The 20,346-nt window shown below is 42.4% G+C and overlaps 1 protein-coding gene across 2 annotated transcripts in view; it reads left to right on the top strand.

Moving 5' to 3' along the window:
• The window catches only part of TGFB2 (transforming growth factor beta 2), a 148,580-nt gene that overhangs the window by 90,540 nt on the left and 37,694 nt on the right, over positions 1-20,346 (top strand). For both annotated transcript variants that reach the window (XM_060246628.1, XM_060246637.1), the window contains exon 2: positions 7,700-7,869. In XM_060246628.1, the coding sequence (XP_060102611.1) occupies positions 7,700-7,869 (170 nt within the window). The remainder of the gene's footprint in view (positions 1-7,699; positions 7,870-20,346) is intronic.

Genomic DNA, 20,346 nt, shown 5'->3' with positions numbered 1-20,346 from the left:
TTCTTTCCATATATATGGAAACATTATACTGGTTGCCTGTGGCATTCTGGATTCACTTCAAGGTGCTGGTCATAACCTTTAAAGCCCAAATGGCCTAGGACCTGTCTACCTTCGGGACCCCCTTTCCACATGCGTACCCCAGAGAGCACAACGTTCAGGGTCCCAAAATCTTCTTAAGATCCGCAGACCAAAAGAAGCTCGGTTATCTGTGTGTGTAATGTGCTCTCCGGGTAACATGTGGGGAAAGGTGGTCCCTAAGGTATGCAGGTCCCTGGCCATATAGGGCTTTAAAGGTAAGAACCAGCACCTTGAAACGAACCCGGTAAGTGATGGGCAACCAGTGCAGTGCTTTCAGCACAGGTTGAATGTGCTCCCACAATGGAAGGCCCATTAACAGCCTGACTGTAGCATTCTGCACTAATTGAAGCTTCCAGGTTTGAGACAAGGGCAGCCCCATGTAGAGGGCATTGCAGTAATCCAATCTTGAGGTGACCGTGGCATGAATCACTGTTGCCAAGTCATTGTGTTCGAGGTAGGGGACCAACTGCCTTATCAGTTGAAGGTGATAAAAGGCTTATTTGGCAGCAGCTGCCACCTGGGCCTCCATCGTTAAAGAGGAGTCCAGGAACACCCCTAAGCTTTTAACCTTAGCTACTAACATAAGTGGCGCTCTATCAAAGGTCGGTAGTGAGAACTCTGCTCCCGGACTGCCACAACTTAGATACAGGACCTCTGTCTTCGTCAGATTCAATTTCAGTCTACTCAGCCTGAGCCATCCTGCCCCAGCTTGTAGTGCCATGGTCAGATCTTCCGGTAGGGGGGGGGAGGAGTTGGACCAGCCATCCATCAACAGATAGAGCTGGGTGATCTGCGTTCTGATGACATCCCAGCTCAAACCTCTGGGCAATCTGGGCAAGTGGGCGCATGCAGATGTTAAACAACATCGGGGAGAGAACCGCCCCTTGTGGCACACCATACACAAGTGGGTGCCATTGGGATAGCTCCTCCCCTATTGCCACCCTTTGTCCCTGACCCTGAAGAAAGGAAAAGAGACACTGTAAGGCCAACCCCTGTATTGTGTTGGCAAGACGGCGGGTCAGTAACTGATGGTTGACTGTGTCAAACGCAGCTGACAAGTCTAAAAGCACCAGTACCGCTGAACCACCTCTATCCAGATGCCTCTGGAGGTCATCTGCGAGGGCGACCAGAACCGTCTCTGTCCCATGACCTGGACGAAAACCGAATTGGAAAGGGTTAAGCACAGAAGTGTCATCCAGAAAGCTCTGTAACTGCACTGCTGCTGCCCTCTCAATAATCTTGCCCAGAAAAGGCAAGTTTGACACTGGCTGATAATAGTAAATATATTATCTTTCTCTGTCCATCACATCTACTGTAATTCCTCTGTTTCTCTCCACCCACTTCATAACCCTTTCTCTCCATCCCCCATCCCATTACTTTCTCTCTCCCCTCTTCACTTGAATCCCACCTGCTGGCAGTCCCGCTGTTCTTCCCCTTATGCAGTTACTGGCCATCCTTTCAATCCCCAACACACACACATTTGTTGAGCCAAGGGGCTGGCTGAAGTGGTCCCAAGGCCTTTGCTTCTCTTGGGCTCACTATCAGATCTCCTCGAGTGGCCATTGAAGAGTCTTCCTGGGCTTCCCTCTTTTCTTAGGCCTACATCCTGTTGGGGAAGATCCAAGGCCACATCCTTGCCAACACTGTCAATGGCCCCTCATGCTGCAGAGTCCCAGGTAGCAGGTAAGAGCCCTGTGCACCGGCCTCCCCACCCACCCGCAGCCTTAGCTATGCTGACAGAGGGGAAAGCTGTGCACCAGCTGAACCAGCAATGGGGAAAGTCTTGGCAGCCATGGAAGTGTTCTAAGTTTCTCAGACACTGGCGTGAAATGGCATCTCCCCCTCCTTCAGTGTCTGTTGTACATAGGTAGGAGAGTGGACATTGCCAGGCCAGTGGATGAGCATTGTGTGTGCAAGCTCATACAATGGCTCCTTTTAAAAGGTTTTTTAACCTATTACTCCATTTTTTCAAGATTTCAGGTTTTTTTCTGCAAATCTGGAGACCCCCAGGTTTTTTTTTGGGGGGGGGGGATCTTTCAATCAGGTCCTGATCTGTGGATGGGCTGACTGTTAGAATGTATGGTACACCAAAACTTCAAGATTTCTTTTCTGGATAGTATGTTCAATCCAGAATCCATTAGGACCAAATTAAACCACAGATAAAGACAGTCCTAGACAGGAAAAGCCACTTCCAGAGTCCTGAGCAGAATTTGAGAAATAATGGGAGAGGGATATGTAAACCTTTCTTTGATCACCTTTTCCTCATTCCAGATGACTCCTACTCAATAACTTTTCTGTTCATGTGTTTCACTACCTTTGAAATTCTGGGAAAGAGGAAGGTGCTTGGAGAACAGTTTGGAACAGGGAAGAGAGGGAAAGGGTTAAAAGCCTTTGTCTTGCCACCATCGCAGTCTTGAGCACCCTCCTGGAAGTTGCTTTCCCTCTTTAAAAAGAGCATCTGGGGCATGTTATATCCAACTGCACATAATATTTGGTTTGTGCCTGAATGTGTATGTGAGATTTGGTGGGGAGATGCCCCGATATACATCATCGTTCACTTATTTGCATTGAACCTCATCTGATTCTGAGTTATTCATTCACATCAGGAACAAAACAGAGGGACAGTGTTAATTAGCAGTTAGTTTTGGGAGTCCAGCTGTGCTACGCACACTTTTCATTTCTTGGAGAAGGCCTTCCTTGAAACAGCGGAGAAGGTTTGTGACCCTTGTGAGTCTGACAGCGAGGAGAGGATCCTGCCGGAAAGACTTGCAGTGACGGCATAATGACCTCTCCCTTTGGATTTGCTTTCCATGCAAACAATGTCAGTTATCACATTACATTGTTACTAAAGGAGGAGACTGTTCTGGACTGAAGCCTGTAATGTAGATCAGGGAGTAAACTGTAAACAGAGAGGGGGAAGAAATTATTTCACCTTGTACCAGAGTGACTAGCTTCTGCTTATTTCGGGTTTCTTTCTTTCCTTTCTTTTTTATAATCAGTTTTTGTTATCAGCATAAACTTAAACAGTCCTACTAGGCAGAGGGTTAGGGAAGCCAGCCAGGGTAAAGAAAGCATTGCAACCGCTTTTAACCACAATCAAGTGACTCTTATAAATATTTGAATCTCCTGCATCAAAGCCTAGTACATGACTTATGCATGTGATTTAGTCATAAAGAAGAAGTGAAAAGCAATGAAACCTCCACAGCTTGTGGTTGCTGTAATTAAGGATGGGCAAAGTACCAGGAAAGGAGACTTACTGAATAGGGGGGAATCTCTCCCCCCCCCCCCCCCAAATCTTACATACACAACAGAAAATAAAAATAAATCTTCTGTGCATTTATTACCCACGTTTGTTGGCAAGATTGGATTGGAGCCCTCTGAGTTTTTCCAGAATCAATGTGTATGTTCTTGTGGGTAAGAGAGCAAAGTATTGAAAGCATTCTGGATGGTCTCCGTACAAATGAGAAAAGCCGTTTATGTTCCCCCAGCAACAAGAAACATATTGAGTTAGTTCCACTCACTTAGGATGGTCTGTCAAAGAATATTTGATGCTTCTGCTCTCTGGCAAGAAATCTAGGCTTGCAGTTGAAATGGATCAGACTCACTTCCGGGCTCCCTCATATCAAGATCAAAATGCTGTCACCAGAAAAGTCTAAAAGACCCCGTCATCAGTATTTGTATTATTTTTAGCGCTTATATAGCACCAGCGGTCATTTTGTAGAAAAAAAGGTGGTGGAGCTCATCCAGGGATTGTTATGCAGCTGCACATACTATTCAGTGGCCAAGGAGGTGGAACTCTCAGAAAGGTTCAGGAGCTGTGCTCCTGTGAGCTTCCACTGAATCTGAGGCCTGTATAGCACCACCATTTATGGCACTTTATAACGTATTGTAAACAAAAAAAAAGTTTCTGTCCTAAGATGCCTACAATCTGGATGTCAGTAGTGGAGAAGGTTAAACTGTACATTATGTGTGAGATCTACGATTGCATGTCCTGATTTGTTTTTAACATTAAAAAGCATCTGGGGGGGCAGTTTGAAGAAGCCACAGCTCAGTGCATGCAAGAGGTCTCAAATTCAGTTCCCAGCATTTTCTATTGAAGGATCTTAGGTAGTGACTGTTGAGGGGGTGGAACTTCTTTGTCTAAAAAACTTGGAGGGCTGCTGCCAGTCAGAGTAGACTGTACTGCTTTGTGGTTAATAAAGGCTGTGGTTGGGGCTAATGTTCCCTCTAAGCTGTGGAGTTTTGTGAGCAAAAATGCTGCTTCCCGAGCTACTGGCATTAAAGCTGTGAGCTATTGCATAAATCAGTTTGCTCTGGGGCCATTTTTCCTGAGCTAAGACAAAAATGTGTGAGCTGGAGGCCAAAAATCGATGAACTAGCTCACACTAACTTAGCTTAGAGGGAGCAGTGGTCGGGGAATGTCAGCAGCTGTTGCATGACAAAATCAAATACCATGACACTATGAATATACTGTATGTGAATCTAGCTTAGTAATGTTTGTTTTATGACTGGCTCAAGCTTTCTGGGGTTACAGGCATAGATCTTTCCCAGCCCTGCTGTTCTACAAATTTTAACTAGGAATGGCAGGACTGGCTTTCTATGTGCAAATCATGTCCTTCTTTTATGCCAGAATTACCTTGATATTATGAACAACCGCAGACTGGTAACACTATGACTACATAGGACTAAACTGTAAGGATCTGTTAGGTGTTATATTGTCTGACTACATGCTTTGAATCAGCCATTTTCTTTGCGCATGGAAGAAATAAAGCTCAGTGTATTTCAGAAGAGGCAGCACAAAAGGATCCAACATTCATGCCTGATACATTCTTGGGCTGTTCAGGTTTGCCCACAGGACTGCTCAGGATTTAATTCTGATCTTCCTGGGTATATATAAATATGGCACTGCTTGAGAATATCAGATCATGGGTTTAAAAAGGACTTCAGCTGATTTTGGTTGTGTAGAAGTCAACAGGTTCCTTTAAATCAATTATCAATTGTGCAGACTTGCACCACCACCTCTTACCTCCCAAGGTTTTTAGTGAACCTTTGATGAATTAATGAAAACATTTGTTAGCCACTTTTCTACCTTGCAGAATTCAAGGCAGGTTACTGTGTAGGCAAAACATCAGTGATTTAAAAACACATAAAAGACCACAATTTAAAATCTCAGAGTTGCTATTAAATAAAAACGAAAATAATCAAATGCTGTCCTAAATAAAACTGTCTTCTACAGGGAGGTGGTTCAATAATCATGGAAGCCTTGTGTACTTGCCAGACCACCATCTCTGTGGTGAAGTGGGATTGAAAATAAAAGGAGAATAGATGAAGCTTGGCTTACACCAAAGTTGACAGGTTGTGATATAGAACATTCTTTAAAGGAATCTACAATGGTAGTGGCAGGAGTAAATACCAATGCAATCTGTATTCACTTCTGCCACTGCCATTACAAATTCCTTTCAGAAATGATTCTGACCTGAAATTATTACCATACTAAATAGCCATTAACTGCATCATAACCTTTAGAAGGAGGAGCTAGATATCCAAATAAATAAACAGGTGGGTAGCTATGTTGGTCTGGAGCAATAGAATAAAGAAAGTCCAGTGGCACCTTTAAGATCAATTTATCTATCTATCTATCTATCTATCTATCTATCTATCTATCTATCTATCTATCTATCTATCTATCTATCTATCATCTATCTATCTATCTATCATCTATCTATCTGAGATTTATATCCCGCCCTTCCCACTAGGTGGCTCAGGGCGGCTTACAACATGTAAAACTAACATAAGATATAAAATTAAGCATTAAAATTAACATTACATAATTTATAGTTAAAAATCTAAACATTTGTTATATACGTAAAACATTAAAATCATTCAGCGGTCTTAAGCTACGCTCAATTCAAATTCGATGTTCAGTGTTCAGTACTCTATGCCGGTTGGTTGTGGGCCAGCCGGAAGAGGGCTGTTTTACAGGCCCTGTGGAATACAGGCCCACACAAAAGCTGATACCTTGAATAAAACTTTGTTGGTCTTAAAGGTGCCACTGGAGTCCAGCTTCATTCTAAACAAATAAAGGGCATGATAGATAACTATCTCTTCCTGACAAGTTACTTATCTGTTACCAGTCAAGTACAGTTTAGCAGGACTGTTGTAAAAGAGAAAAATAGATAGCAGTTGCTGCTCTAGGAGATGGGATGAGAGTATCAGAGGTCCACAAGGGCAGTCGTAGAATCAGTGACACTGACAGAATCAGACCCAAAGAACAATGTTTCCATAGAAGTAGGAAGTGATGTCCCAGATACAGTCTGCAAGCTGATGCCGTCGTTTCACATTCTTTATGTTAAGGTTAGATCTGTGTAACATACTGTGACTGATTTCCCACTAAACTTACTCCGCTCTCACTCTCCTCTTCTCCACGGGGCTGCTGCTGGATTTTGCACAAACTGCCCTGGACCAGCGAGTTGCGGTTTATGTCTGTCATGGAGGGAACTTGAAAAGGGGTGGGGCAACTCACTGGCTTGGGGCAGCTTGTGTGAAATCCAGCAACAGCCCTGCAGGGGAAAGGAGCAACGAGGCCGAAACAAGGTGAGTGGGAAATTGGTCTGTGTCTTTTGGCTGTGTTGGTAGATTACATTTGTCTATTTCTGAGCAGATAAAACTTATTTTTGGAAGTTGTAACTTGAATTTCTTCAGGTGTTTCTTGAGCGCCAGAATGTTGGACTGCGTCTGTGAAGTGACTTCAGCCTTTGGATTCAGTATGTTCCTGAAGTGCAGGAGCCCCAGGGGTGCACTTTTTGGATCACTGCGGAAATCCACAACTGTATGGTTTCCCAATAGGCCTCTTAGCACTTCTGAGGACCATTTTAGGTCAGGAAAACTGTTTGGAGAAAAACTAAAAGGTCACCCTTTCTACCAGGAGAGAGCTCAGTGTATATATGGAATATTACAGTGAAAGGAAAGTCACTGGGAAATGTTGAGCAGGGAAAGGGTTAAGAACTCCCCCTGCCCACCACCTGTCTGATCTTGGTCATCTCCCCACAGGTGGATTTTCCCATTTAAAACACTCCAGCTGGGTAATGTTACACACATCTGCTTGTAAATCTAGTTTGGCCCTCAATATTCACTTACTCAAGTCAAGACTCATGACATTCAAAATACTTAAAACACAAAACACATTGTCAAGGGTTTGGATGTTTTTATTCTAGTAACACAGGGCAAATGTCTTGCCATTAATTCCTATTTTCTTGGCAAGTGTGATTAAGTGTATACAAGTCTGAAGTCATTTGTGAAACATCAGCTGTCATGAGTTTATTCCAATTTATAATCATCCAGGATTTTCCACCATTGCTTTCAAAGAATAGGGTTAAATGCATGCCCCTGACAGAAAGTTGGAAATGATTTGCTGATCACTATTAATCTGCTGTTTCTGTAATCAAATACATGTGTTTGTTTATCTAGCTAAATTGTTAATGATACCAAAATTGGATGCTGGAAGCTGCATCATCCTTCAGACATTTCCGTCACTGTTTCTGGAGGCTCTCTTGCACTGCAGTCTAGTGAAAGAGAAATAAACGTATTTACAATTGTAAACCATTATTCTACCTTCTTGCAGACAAGATTCCACAAAAATCACCGCAACCCAGCGCCTATTTTAAACGAGTGAGATTTGACGTCTCAGCAATGGAGAAAAATGCTTCCAACCTCGTGAAGGCAGAGTTTAGAGTCTTTCGCTTGCAGAATCCAAAGGCTCGAGTATCAGAACAGCGGATAGAATTGTATCAGGTAAAGTGGTGATGATCGCTGCACTTTACTGCACTGTCCCCATGTGACATCTACGGCTGGTCTGCACTTTGGACTTTTAACTGGTTTAAAAGTGATTTTCTTTTCCCTACTCATTGTAGTTCTGTAATGAAGGGCTTGGAATTTGGAATGGAATCCTTAGCATTTCTTTAAGCTGCTTCGCAGTTCCTTGGGAAAAGCCATGACAGTTGAGTCAAACTGACAAATTTGCAGATATGCCTTTGGAAGCACATTTGAGCCTCTCTTATACTTTTTGTACAATATATGGAGACTGTTAATGTAGAAGAGAAAAAAGGAATGTATATGACATAAACTGAATTAAAACAAATTCTTGTTGTTTTATATGAAAATGCCCCTAGTCTATTGAATTATTTTAATGACATTTCAGGTGCCACTTTCCTCTCTTGACTTTTATGTAATTTTAAGTGAGACTTCTTTCATGTGTTTGAGAATAATTTGTCCTGGGCATTTTTGTTAGCAGTATCTCAGTGGATTCAGTGGGGCTAACTTGCAAGTCAGAGTGCACTTTATTGCCTTTGTAAGGCACTTGTAGAGTATATAGCCAAGCCCATTTGTAAAAAGTGGAGTGGAGCTATAGTTCTGGGCAGGCCCCAGGTAGGTTTTGTTGGAGACCCTATTCCATGAGCAGAGACTTTAATAAAACCAAAATTCTCAGGGAAGCTGGGCAGGAAATTTCATTTAAAATTGCAGTGAGATATCCTATGATTAAAATGTCCCAAGGACATGTAGGAGGGAGCGTAATAGGTTGGTTAAATGATATATAATGTAGAGAAAATGGCTAGAAAAGTTTTTATCTCCCTGTATTATTATCAGGGCTTTTTCTGAGCAGAAATGCAGTTCTGGCCGGCTGGCATCAGGGGGTGTGGTCTAATATACAAAGGAGCTCCTGCTGGGCTTTTTCTACAAAAAATCCCTATGTGAAAAGTTGGTGGCATCAGGGGGTGTGGCCTAATATGCACATGAGTTCATGCTGGGCTTTTTCTACAAAAAAAGCCCTGATTATAATATTAGAATAGGAAAACATCCAGTGAAATTGGTGGGTAGTAGATTTTCAAGACTGAACCTTTTTCAGACAATTAATACTTTGCTTGGAGAACTCAATTCCACAGAATGTATTGACAGCTACTGACTTAGATGTCTTATAAAGGAGAGTAGGTAAATCCATGGAGGATAACTCCATCAAAGGCTGTTAGCCAGCCTCCATGCATGGAGGAAATATACCTTTGAATAGGAATTGCGGGAGGGGGGGGGCGGCTAAGACTAGGTGGAGGTGTTTTGTCCCCTGCTGTGAGAACTTTACCGTATTTATTTGGCCATTGTGTGAAATACGGTGCTGTACTAGATGCACCATTAAGCTTGTCCCTTCTTATCTTTGTAACAAATTATTGTTTACTAATAATAAGGCCTGTTAGGAGGAAAAATACAATGGGCACTAGAAATTTGTTGTGGTTTAGTGTCATGGCATTGATGGGGGCTGGAGAGGGAAGGGAGGGGAAAGCTAGAGGGTGGCAAGGTATGTCAAGAAGGCATCTGTTGGGAAGGGAAATGGAGAAAGTGGGGGGATGTGAGGCAGGTTATTGGAGAAGAGGGGTAGATTGAGAAATAAAGGAATGAGGCAAAAGAGATGGGGGTAGATTGCTTTTCATCTCCTCCCCCTCTCTGCAGCCTGTACCTCTAGGCCTCACCTGGAGATTGGCAACAATGGTTTCCCCAGGAGGAAATGGCTGGTTTGTAGGGTGAAGTCTGTGGCACTGTACCTGTCTGAGGCCCCATCCCTCCTTAAACCCTACTGTCTTTAGGCTCTACCCCTCAGATCTCCAGGAATTCCCCAACCTGAAGTTGGCAACCCTCTCTCCTTCCCAGTCAACCATCAACCAACCTTTATCTGCCCCTCTTACTTCAGCTTTCCATCTCCTCCCCCCTCCCTACAGCCTCTACCTAGGAAAAAGGCAGTCTTTCTCTGCAGTGGGTACCAAAGCAGCTTAAAATATTCTCCTCTCCTCCTTTTGAGCTGCACAACAACCAGGCCTCATTTTGGGCAGGAGCTCATAAGAGCAGAGCTCCTGCGTATTATTGGAACTCTGTCTGGGGCAGTGATGCTCTGTATTCTTGGTGCTTGGTGGGGGGGGGGCAAAGTGGAAGGGCTTCTAGCCCCGCTTGTGAACCTCCTGATGGCACTTGAGGGGGTTTTTTTTGGTGACTGTGTGACACAGAGTGTTGGACTGGATGGGCCATTGGCCTGATCGAACATGGCTTCTCTTATGTTTAGAGCTCTGGAACATCTAAATTTTATTGTGCTCTCTCTTTCTTACCCCCCTCCCATATACTTGCTTCTGGGCTCCATTGTTCAAACCCCCTGTGAGAATTTTGCTGAACTCTTAAGATTTGAAAAACTTTATAATATTTTTCCCCACCAAAAAATGGGAAAATAACTAAGACATAAAGCAGACAGATGGAAATCTTCATTATCTCACTGTGGCCACAAAGGAGAAAGTAATTTTAAAAGTATGATGGGAGTAAGGTTTTATTATGATGATTATAATTCAAGAAGCATTTTAAGGTAGATGCTGAGCTGATATAATTTAGTACACCTTCCAGTGATATCAGAGGTGTGTGGTATATGCAAATGAGTTATGCAAATAAGTTGTGCTAATGAGCTCCAGCACCTCTTTTTCTATGAAATGAATTCTGACAACAATCCTGTTAGATAGGTTAGGCTGAAAATATGCAAGTGGTCCAAAATCACCCAGTCAGCTTCCACAGTAAGAACCTGGGTCTGGCAGATCCTGCTCTGAAATGTTGACTGCCATGTCACAGTGGCTGTCATAAGGGGGCTGCTGCTGAACAGGAGCAAACAGCCAAGCCTATTTAAGTCATGCCAATCAGGTGGCATCAAGTCACCCAGAGGGTGCTGCCAGACCTAGGGTAGGAAACCTCCAGTTGGAGCTTGAAGATCTCCTGGTATCACAACTGAACTCCAGACAACAGATCTCTCTCCTCCTAAAGAAAATAATTGCTTTGTATAATAGACTGTATGGCATTATATTCAGCTGGGGCCTCTCCCCTCCCCAAAGTCTGGCTTCCTTAGACTCCACCACAAAATCTCCAAGAATTTCCCAGCCTGGAGCTGGCAATCCTAGTCAGGACTGGCCCCAATGAGTTCTTCCTCAAAGGGCAAAATAGGCCTGGAAAGGGCTTCCCCCACCTTTTACTGACAGAACCAAGCTTGGTTGCCAGGTCCAATTCAGAAAACATCTGGGGACTTTGGGGGTGGAACCAGAGCACTTTGGAAATGAAGCCATTCCCATTCCCCAATGAAAACTAAATAAAAATGGAGCAGTGCAGTTTCCATTCATTTCCTTGTTCCCTAGCAGCTGGCGGCACTTCCACTAAATGACAGTGAACATGCACTCTCTCACAAAGCACCCAAAATAAACACAGTTTGCAAGTGAACACCTTTATGATCTCACTGGATCAATGTACTCACTGGATCTGCTAAATGTATCCATCTGCTGTATTTCAGACTTCTTCAGACGAACAGGAAAATGAAAGCAGAGCAGCCTAGGGGGTGGAGTTTTCCTCCAAACAAATAGAGGGACTGTGCTCACTTCTCTTCCTTTTACACACTCCCCAGGAAGACACAGGTGGCTCTGCCTACTCCCCCCCACCCATTCAGCATTCCATACTCCCCCCACCATTCTTGGTCTCTCATCCAAGTATAATTTCCACCAGCCCTGCTTCGTCACACTAAATATCTCTAGCAACAGGCACTGAAGAGAAAGCAAAGGCCGCTTCCCCAGTGGCCCAGTCTTAAACACAGGACTCCATATTCCCTCTCTCTCTTTCTATCTCCCTCTCTCTGTCTGTACCTAGAATAAAAAGGATGCCATTTTTTTTGTCTATGTCTCTTGACTGTTTGGTTCCCCAGAGAAGGAAGAGTGGAGGCATCAGCCAATTAAGAGAAGGCTTTCTGTGGCTCTTTCCCTCCTCCTCCCTCCCTCCTTCAGACAATGGAGGAAATGCTTTCTTTCTCTACTCTATGAAGCAGTGTCTCAGTCCTCAACCAATGGAATGCAACAGACCTTAAATAGCAGTTGGTGGTACAATGGTTGATGGAGTGCACACCACAGCCAATGGGAGACCTGGATTTGGCTTCACTGCAGAGCTTTTATATATGTAGGATAGGATAAGGTTGCCAGGGAGCTAGATAGACATAGTGAATTACATGGAGGATCTAGATCTGGGAGACTTGGGTTTTAGGCTCTAGCAAGTTTATGCTAGCTAGTTACTATCTCTCAGCCAGTCTTTTAACTATAAAATAGAAATAGTAGAGATTTATTTCCAAGAGGTGTTGGCAGAGCCCTGAGAACCTGCTTTGGGTGGGGAAGAATGCCATAACTTTCTACAGTCCTCTGGGAAGGGGCTCATTGTGTAGTGAATCCCTTCCCTATTTCGCCCCATTTTATGCCCTATTTGCAAATAAAACACTCAATAGAAAATAAGGATTGCTAATACTAATTCTGGTTGTTTTTCATCAAACATCTCAAAAAGTATTTTGAATTGTTCATTCACTTACTAAGACAGGGAACTTTCAGGCCCTGGAAAGCTCTGGAACCATAATCATCCTATAATCATGTCCGGGAAGTCGTCAAGCATCATGCCTATTTTTCCAGATGGGAGAGGGATTTGGCTGAATCCTTCCTTGTGTCTTTAATAAATGTTCAACATTCATTTGACCTCCCCCAAAATGCTTTCTCAGAGCAGAACTTTTTATCAAGCACAGAGACACACAGGGCTTTTTTTTTGAGCCGGAACGCACCAGTACGCCGTTCCGGCCGGGCAGCGTTTCAGCTGGCCCAGGCAGCGTTCCGACTCGGCCTCATCGACTTCCCCTGCTGCCTGCCAGGGCTCAGGGAAGCCAGCCATGCTTGCATGGGGGCCTCCCAATGTCCAGGTGTCTGGTGAGGCTTGGAGAGGCCTCCCACGCTTGCGTGGGGGCATCCCAATGTTGCGCTATCCAGTGGTGCTTGGGGAGGTCTGATGTGCTGGCGCGGGGGCCTCCCAAAGTTGCGCTGTCCAGCAGGGTTTGGGGAGGCCTTCCGCACTGGCATGGGGGCCTCCCGACGTCGCGCTGTCTGGTGGGGTTTGGGGAAGGCCTGCCGTGCTGGTGCTGGGGCCTCCCGACATCGCGCTGTCCAGCAGGGCTCAGGGAGGCCTGCCGCACTTGGGCAGGGCCTCCCGTCATCCAGCTGGCCGGTGGGGCTTGATGGACCAAGCTGCAGAGCCGGGGCTTTGTGGGAGTCAGCACTTTTGCAGGTGAGTTGCTTGCATCCCCTTTTTTCAGTCTCGTTGTTTTTTCCTTTCCTTTCTCTTTCTTTCTTGCTTTTTTCCCTCCTTTCTTTCACTCCTTCCCTCCCTTTTCCTTTCTTCCTATTTCCTTTCTCTTTCTTTCTTTTTTCTCTATTTGTTTCCAGCTGTCTTCCCCCGCCCTCCCATCCTCCCTCCCTCTCTCTCTCTCTCTCTTTCTTTCTTTCTTTCTTTCTTTCTTTCTTTCTTTCTTTCTTTCTTTCTTTCTTTCTTTCTTTCTTTCTTTCTTTCTTTCTTTCTCTCTCTCTCTCTCCCACCTTTCATTCATTCATTTTCTTTCTGTCAGTGCCTTTCATTCATTCATTATTTCTTACTTTTTGGCAGTGTTCCTTCTTTCTTTCTTTCTCCCCCCTTTCATGCATTCATTTTTTTCTTTCTGACAGTCTTTCTTTTTCCCTGTCTATTTTCTTTCTTCCTTTCTTTCTTCCTTCCTTCCTTCCTTCCTTTCTTTCTTTCTTTTTTTCTTTTTTTCTTTCTTTCTTTCTTTCTTTCTTTCTTTCTTTCTTTCTTTCTTTCTTTCTTTCTTTCTTTCTTTCTTTCTTTCTTTCTCTCTCTCTCTCTCTCCCTCTCTCTCTCTCTCTCTCTCTCTCCCTCCCTCCCTCCCTCCCTCCCTCCCTGCCTTATTTCCCACTACCCCCTCCCTCTCTCTCTCTCCTTCTGTCTTTCCAACTCTCCCCCCCCCCTTTCATTCATTTAGTCAGTCTTTTCTCCTGTCTGTTTGCTTTATTTCTGTTTCTTTCTTTAAGCACTACACCATGCTGGCTCTGTAGTAGTGTGTTGGAATTTGGTTTTTTCCCCTGGGATTGCTATATATTTATGGATATATATATATATATATATATATATATATATATATATATATATATATATATATATATATTTCTGGACTTTTTCCAACGCTAGAATATCTTTTTTGACGTGTGATGGCCAGAATTGTTACCACATCCCAAAAAAGACATTATACACTTTTGGTGATGTCAGAGGTGTGGCCTAGTATGCAAATGATGGTGATATCAGAGGTGTGGCCTAGTATGCAAATGGCCTAGTATGCAAATGATGGTGATATCAGAGGTGTGGCCTAGTATGCAAATGACAGTGATGTCAGAGGTGTGGCCTCACATACTAATGCATTCCTGCTGGGCTTTTTCTACAAAAAAAGCCCTAGAGACACATATATATTTCAGAATCTTACCTGAGATTCTGGTCTTTGGGCGTTGTGGTATATAGCAGGATAAGGGGGGGAAATCAGGTGTAAAAGAGATCTTAAAAAGTAGAAAAGTTAATAGGATTATTTTATAAGAGATGGGGGAGGGCGGGGCGATGCAGGTAATGGTGGACGCTTGAAAAATACTTCCCCGGCAAACTGTCCCTTCGCGCTCCCCCCGCTCCCGCTCATTGCGTCAATTTTACTTGGGTATGGGCAAACGCAGCATCGGAAACTCTAAGGTAGCTAAAAAGACTTCTTTTACAACACAAAAGGTACTAACCTTCCCTCCAGCAAGCCCTGAAGCTCCCGCCTCTTCTCCTGGGCCTTCTATCCTCTTAAAAAAATGGCGTCCGGCTCCTCCCCTGGCCCAGATGAAAGCTCTGTACTAACTTCCCAAACATTCCATGCTGTTATAGCGCATTTGGAAGAGACCATTGGGGATAAAATCTCTAATGTGATTGCCCCCATCCAATCTGAGCTTAAAAAAATAAATGAAGCGTTAGCAGCAGTAACCCAAACTGCTGATACAGCATTTGAAATGGCCACTAAAGCTCATGACGCTGTGGAGAACCTCCAGCGTTCAGACTTCTGGCTCCATGAAAAGGTCCTATACCTGGACAATAAATTAAGGGTGGCAAATTTGAAATTTAGAGGGCTGCCTGAGCAGGCTGAAGAAAATCAGGAGATCAGGACTTTTATTGCGTCTTGGCTGGCTTCTGCTCTTAATCTTCAAGATGGCATTGCTCCCCTTATTGACTCTGCTTATCGCTTAGGTGCCTTACAACCTAATTCAAAGGACTTTCCACGTGATATTTTGTCTACGATCCCAGATTCCAGGACCAGAATCTCGATATTACAGAAAGCCCGTTCTGAAGAGGGCTTACTTTACAAAGGAAAGAAGATCCTAGTCTTGGCTGATCTCTCCCCTGAAACTTTGCAATACAGAAAAGACATGAAACCTATTTTAAATCTACTTGCTGAACACAAGATCCGTTTTTGTTGGTCGTCTCCCACTCACATCCTGGTGGTTCATCAGGGTCTTCGTCTGACAGCTTTTGACTTTGCCTCTGGATGTGACCTCCTTAAACAACTGCACATTGACCCTCCTTCAGCCGCTGACTTGAATTTGGCCAATGTATTCTGTACATCTAATGTGCCATTCTCTTTTAAGTCCAGAAGACGACACTAAGTTCATTCTACACACTCAGCTCATCTGGTGTATATTCTTATTTTTAACACATTCTTATTTTTTTTTTGCCATACCCATGTTGTATTTTCACAGTTCTAAAGGGAACGGGGGGAGGGGGGAGAAATTTCTTTTACTTTAACTTCACTTCAAAGGGACAGTCGGGAAGTCCCTTTTTCTTGCCCTCCTCATATTGATTAGTTCTAACCATTTATGCAGAGTTTTATTGTTTTCTATTCAGAGACAATGAATAGTTTAGAATGTTTTGTGTAATATCTATTGTTGTTTGTTTGTTTTTTCAGGGGGGAAAACCACTCGTTGACACTGCCCCCAGACTGGTTCTTCCAATTTGCTAATTTTAATTACTCTTGGTCTCTCTCTCTACCTATGATCCATGAAGTAAATGGATCCCTTTGGCTATGCTATGGCCTTTGAAATCCCCTTTTTTTATTCTGAAGAATGGTTTGCGTTATATAAAAATATGCTCGACACACTTAGTTTACATTCATGATCCCGAGCACCAGACCTTGCCTTTACCTTTAGCAAATAAAATACTAACTACTATATTGACCCCATATATTTCTGTTTTTAGTTCTGTTATTTCTACTCTTAGAGATGTTGTTTGTCTTCACCAAAAGATGCATGATGTTACAATACAGATGTGGTTGTTATTTACCTGGTTAAATTCTTGGTGTTTGGCTGCGAAGAAATCCAGTTCAAGACTATTAGGCCATTAGGTTATGTTAGAGCTCATCATTCTATTACTTTTTGATGTGCTACTGTTATGTCGGACCTAAAGCTAGTTTCTCTCAATTGTAGAGGCCTTAACAACGTTGTCAAAGTTAAAAAGCTTTCTTCCGCGTTGACAAAATTACAACCTGACCTTCTCTTTTTACAGGAAATTCATATTAAAAAGGCAAATACCAACATCCTTCGTTCAAAATGGTTTCAAACACAATTTACAGCTGCTGGTTCATCTAAGTCACGTGGTGTGGCTATTATACTCTCTAAAAGAATTAGATTTGTACCTTCAGCTCAAGAGGTTGATCCTCAGGGGAGATATATTTTTGTAAAGGGTATGCTTAATGACTCCCCATTTACTTTGGTTTCCTTATACGTCCCCAACACATCACAACTCACTTTCATAAAAACCACATTGTCTAGACTGGCCCTCTTCCAAGAAGGGGCAGTCATTATAGGAGGTGACTTTAATCAAATAATCGACCCTATCTGGAATAGATCTTTCAAATCACGCCCCCCCCCCCCACAACCACCCCTTCAGCACCCTTACAAGCTATTTTTCAAAATTCTAATTTATGTGATATTTGGAGAATTCATAACCCTGGGGTTAAAGATTACACTTATTATTCGGCTATGCACAACACCTTTACGAGAATTGATTACTTCCTCACTTCCCCTTCCCTATTGAATCAAATCTCACACACTAACATAGGTCTTAGAACTCTTTCTGATCATGCCTGGCTGGAATGTACATTAAATATTGCCCCCCCCCCCCCAAGATAGACCTAGTTACAATTGGACGTTGAATAAGACGCTTCTTTTAAATCAAGAATTCTGCACACAAATTGAGCAGATCAATCTTCATTTTGAAAACAATTCTGATTGTGGGGTTTCCACCGATATAGTTTGGGATGCAATGAAAGCAGTTCTACAAGGCAAGTGCATTTCTTTGAATTCGGCCTCCAAGAAAAAAAAACTGGAGCTTAGACAACTTTTATTGGATACCATTAAATTATCAGAACAAAAACATAAGCAAACTTGTTCAAAAAAGATATATCACAAACTCATGCTAGAGAGGAAAAAGCTAGACCTAATGGAATCCTCTACTATTAGGAAAAATCTTCTTTTCTTAAAACAGAGATACTGGTATAATCATCCTCGCTCACTGAAATTACTGTCTTGGAAACTCAGAAAGGAAATAGGGGAAAGACAAATTAACGCCATTACTGATCACCTAGGTAAAAAGCATTCTTCTAACAAAAAAATTCTAGACACCTTCCACGAATACTTTCAAAAGCTGTACACTTCAACTAATCCTTCTTCTTTTTCAATAGACCAATTTTTACAAAGCCAAAATGTTCTTAGTCATTTATCTCTTGATCACCAGCACTTTTTAGACTCACCTATCTCTCCCATAGAAGTGAGTGATGCTATTAAATCTTCCAAACTTAATAAAACTCCACGTAGGGACGGCTTATCCTCAGTTTTACAAAAAATGTGGTCCCTCCCTAGCTCCCTATATTACCTCAGTATGCAATCTAGTGATGGAGACTGGCCGTATGCCTCCTTCATGGTCTCAGGCAAAGATAATTCTCATACCTAAAAGAGGCAAAGATCCATTAAACACCAAATCTTATAGCGCTATTTCTTTACTTAACAATGATTATAAGTTATTCACTTCCATTTTGACGGCCAGACTGAATAAAATTATAAGTTTTTATATTCATATCAACCAATCAGGATTCATTCCGAACCGAGACATTACAGACAATACGAGACAAACAATTAACTTAATACAATACTGTGCCTTCCAACAGTATGAATCATGCATCCTTGCCCTAGACATTGAAAAGGCCTTTGATAGTGTAGAGCCACTCTTTCTCCACAAAGTTCTGTATCACATGGGCTTTGGGCCAAAATTTATGATGGTCATAGATTACCTTTACCTATGTTGCTCTGCCTTTTTACAAATTAATGGCCAACAGTCTCCTACAATCAAGCTGGAAAGAGGGACACGTCAAGGTTGCCTCCTCTCGCCAATACTATTTGCACTGGCTATAGAGCCTTTCGTGAATCTGATCCAGCTTTCTCCTAAGATTCCTGGTGTGACAGTTCAGGACTCCACTTTTAAAATCAGTTTATTTGCCAATGACATTGTTTTATATATTTCAAACCCCGTGCAATCTTTGGATGTTATCTCCACTTTTTTGGATCATTTTGGTAAACTCTCTGATCTTCGTGTTAACCATTCTAAATCTATCCTCTACCCAATTAATATTCTTCCTATTTCTAAGAAAGAAATAAGTATCAAGTATCCCTTCCACTGGGTCACTGAACATTGGCCATATTTAGGACTAAAAATTCTTTTAAATCTTTCTGGCTTATTAAAAGCAAATTATACAGCTACCTTATTTGAAGCCTCTACTACATTAAAACAGTGGGATAAGTTGCAACTGTCTTGGATGGAAAGAATTCAAATAATCAAATCCTTTATCTTTCCTAGATTTTTATATTTATTTCGGGCCCGTCCTATTGAGATACCTCAGACGGTATTAAAATCTTGGCAACAAGTACTGACCTCTTTTATTTGGAAATACAAGAAAGCCAGAATTAAAATAACAACTATCTGCCGATCAAGAGCAAAAGGAGGTCTGGCGGTTCCTGATATTACTCGATACTACAAAGCTTCTATCCTATCTCAAACCAACATGGAAGCCTATAGAAGAGGCCCACTTCACTCCTCTCAAATATTATGAGCTATTATGGCTCAAGAAATCTGAACGTCCTTTATGGCATTTTGTAAACCCATTTCTCAGGGCACTTCTATCAGTATGGGACTCGGAGCGTTCCTACCTAGCACCAGGTCTTTCTATTATTTCTTCTTTTATTGGTCAAAAATGGTTCCCCCCGGCCCAACTACCTTCCTCTTATAAATCTTGGTGAGACTCTTCAAGAGTTTTTTTCTTTGATATTCTCTCCTCTTCCAAACAAATTCCACCTAAAGTTAAGCTAGATCAAAAACTGTTAACTCCATCACCTTGGTTTGAATACTTCCAAATTAGACACTTACTTCAGGACCCCAAGCTAAATTCGTCATTTTCTCATCCAGAGACAGATTTTGAATATTTGATCCTTCATCTGCAAGATAGGGAGATGACAAAAGGTCTCATTTCGCAGATATATTGCATTCTTCTATCTAAATTGGAATCCTCTCTACCTTCTTACACGATTATGTGGCATAGGGACTGTAATACACTTTCTCCAGAACAATGGGACTCTGTTTGGGCCAGTGAGATCTTGCATTCCAATATAATAAATATATCACAACAGAACTTTAAATTAATAGCTCATTGGTACCTTACACCTACTCAGCTTTCGCATACAATCATCTCAAGCTCCCCTGATTGCTGGAGAAACTGTGGTCTTAGAGCCTCTTATATTCACTGTTGGTGGGATTGCCCTGAAGTAAGACCCTTCTGGACTTCAATTTGTACTCACCTTTCATCCTTAACAGGTATTATAATCTCTAATGACCCTACTGTGGTACTTCTTAACCATTGGTCCGGTGTAAAACTGTCACCCTCGAAAAGATCTCTAATTGCCAAACTTTTAACGGCTGCAAAAACAACGGTAGCTCAATCCTGGAAGAATCCTAATAAATTGTCACTCGACACCTGGCTCCTAAAAATCTGGGAGCATATAGCAATGGACAAAATCCAGGCGGCTTTAGATAATAATGACCCTTATCAGGCTTACTCTGTGTATCTAGCAAATTGGTTCCCCATCTTGGAAAAAATTGATAGTGATCCGCTTTATATCAACTCTTATAATAAGAGCAAATTGTATAAAGACTTTTTGTGGTTATAACTTTACCTTAGTGTATTTAATTGTGTAATCAAATTACTATCTTATTTCATTTTTCCCTATTAGTATTGTC

This window comes from Heteronotia binoei, chromosome 1 (genome assembly GCF_032191835.1).
Source record: "Heteronotia binoei isolate CCM8104 ecotype False Entrance Well chromosome 1, APGP_CSIRO_Hbin_v1, whole genome shotgun sequence".
Lineage (NCBI taxonomy): Eukaryota > Metazoa > Chordata > Lepidosauria > Squamata > Gekkonidae > Heteronotia > Heteronotia binoei.
Note: the sequence above shows the minus strand (reverse complement) of the source record. Positions and strands in the feature narration are given on the sequence as shown.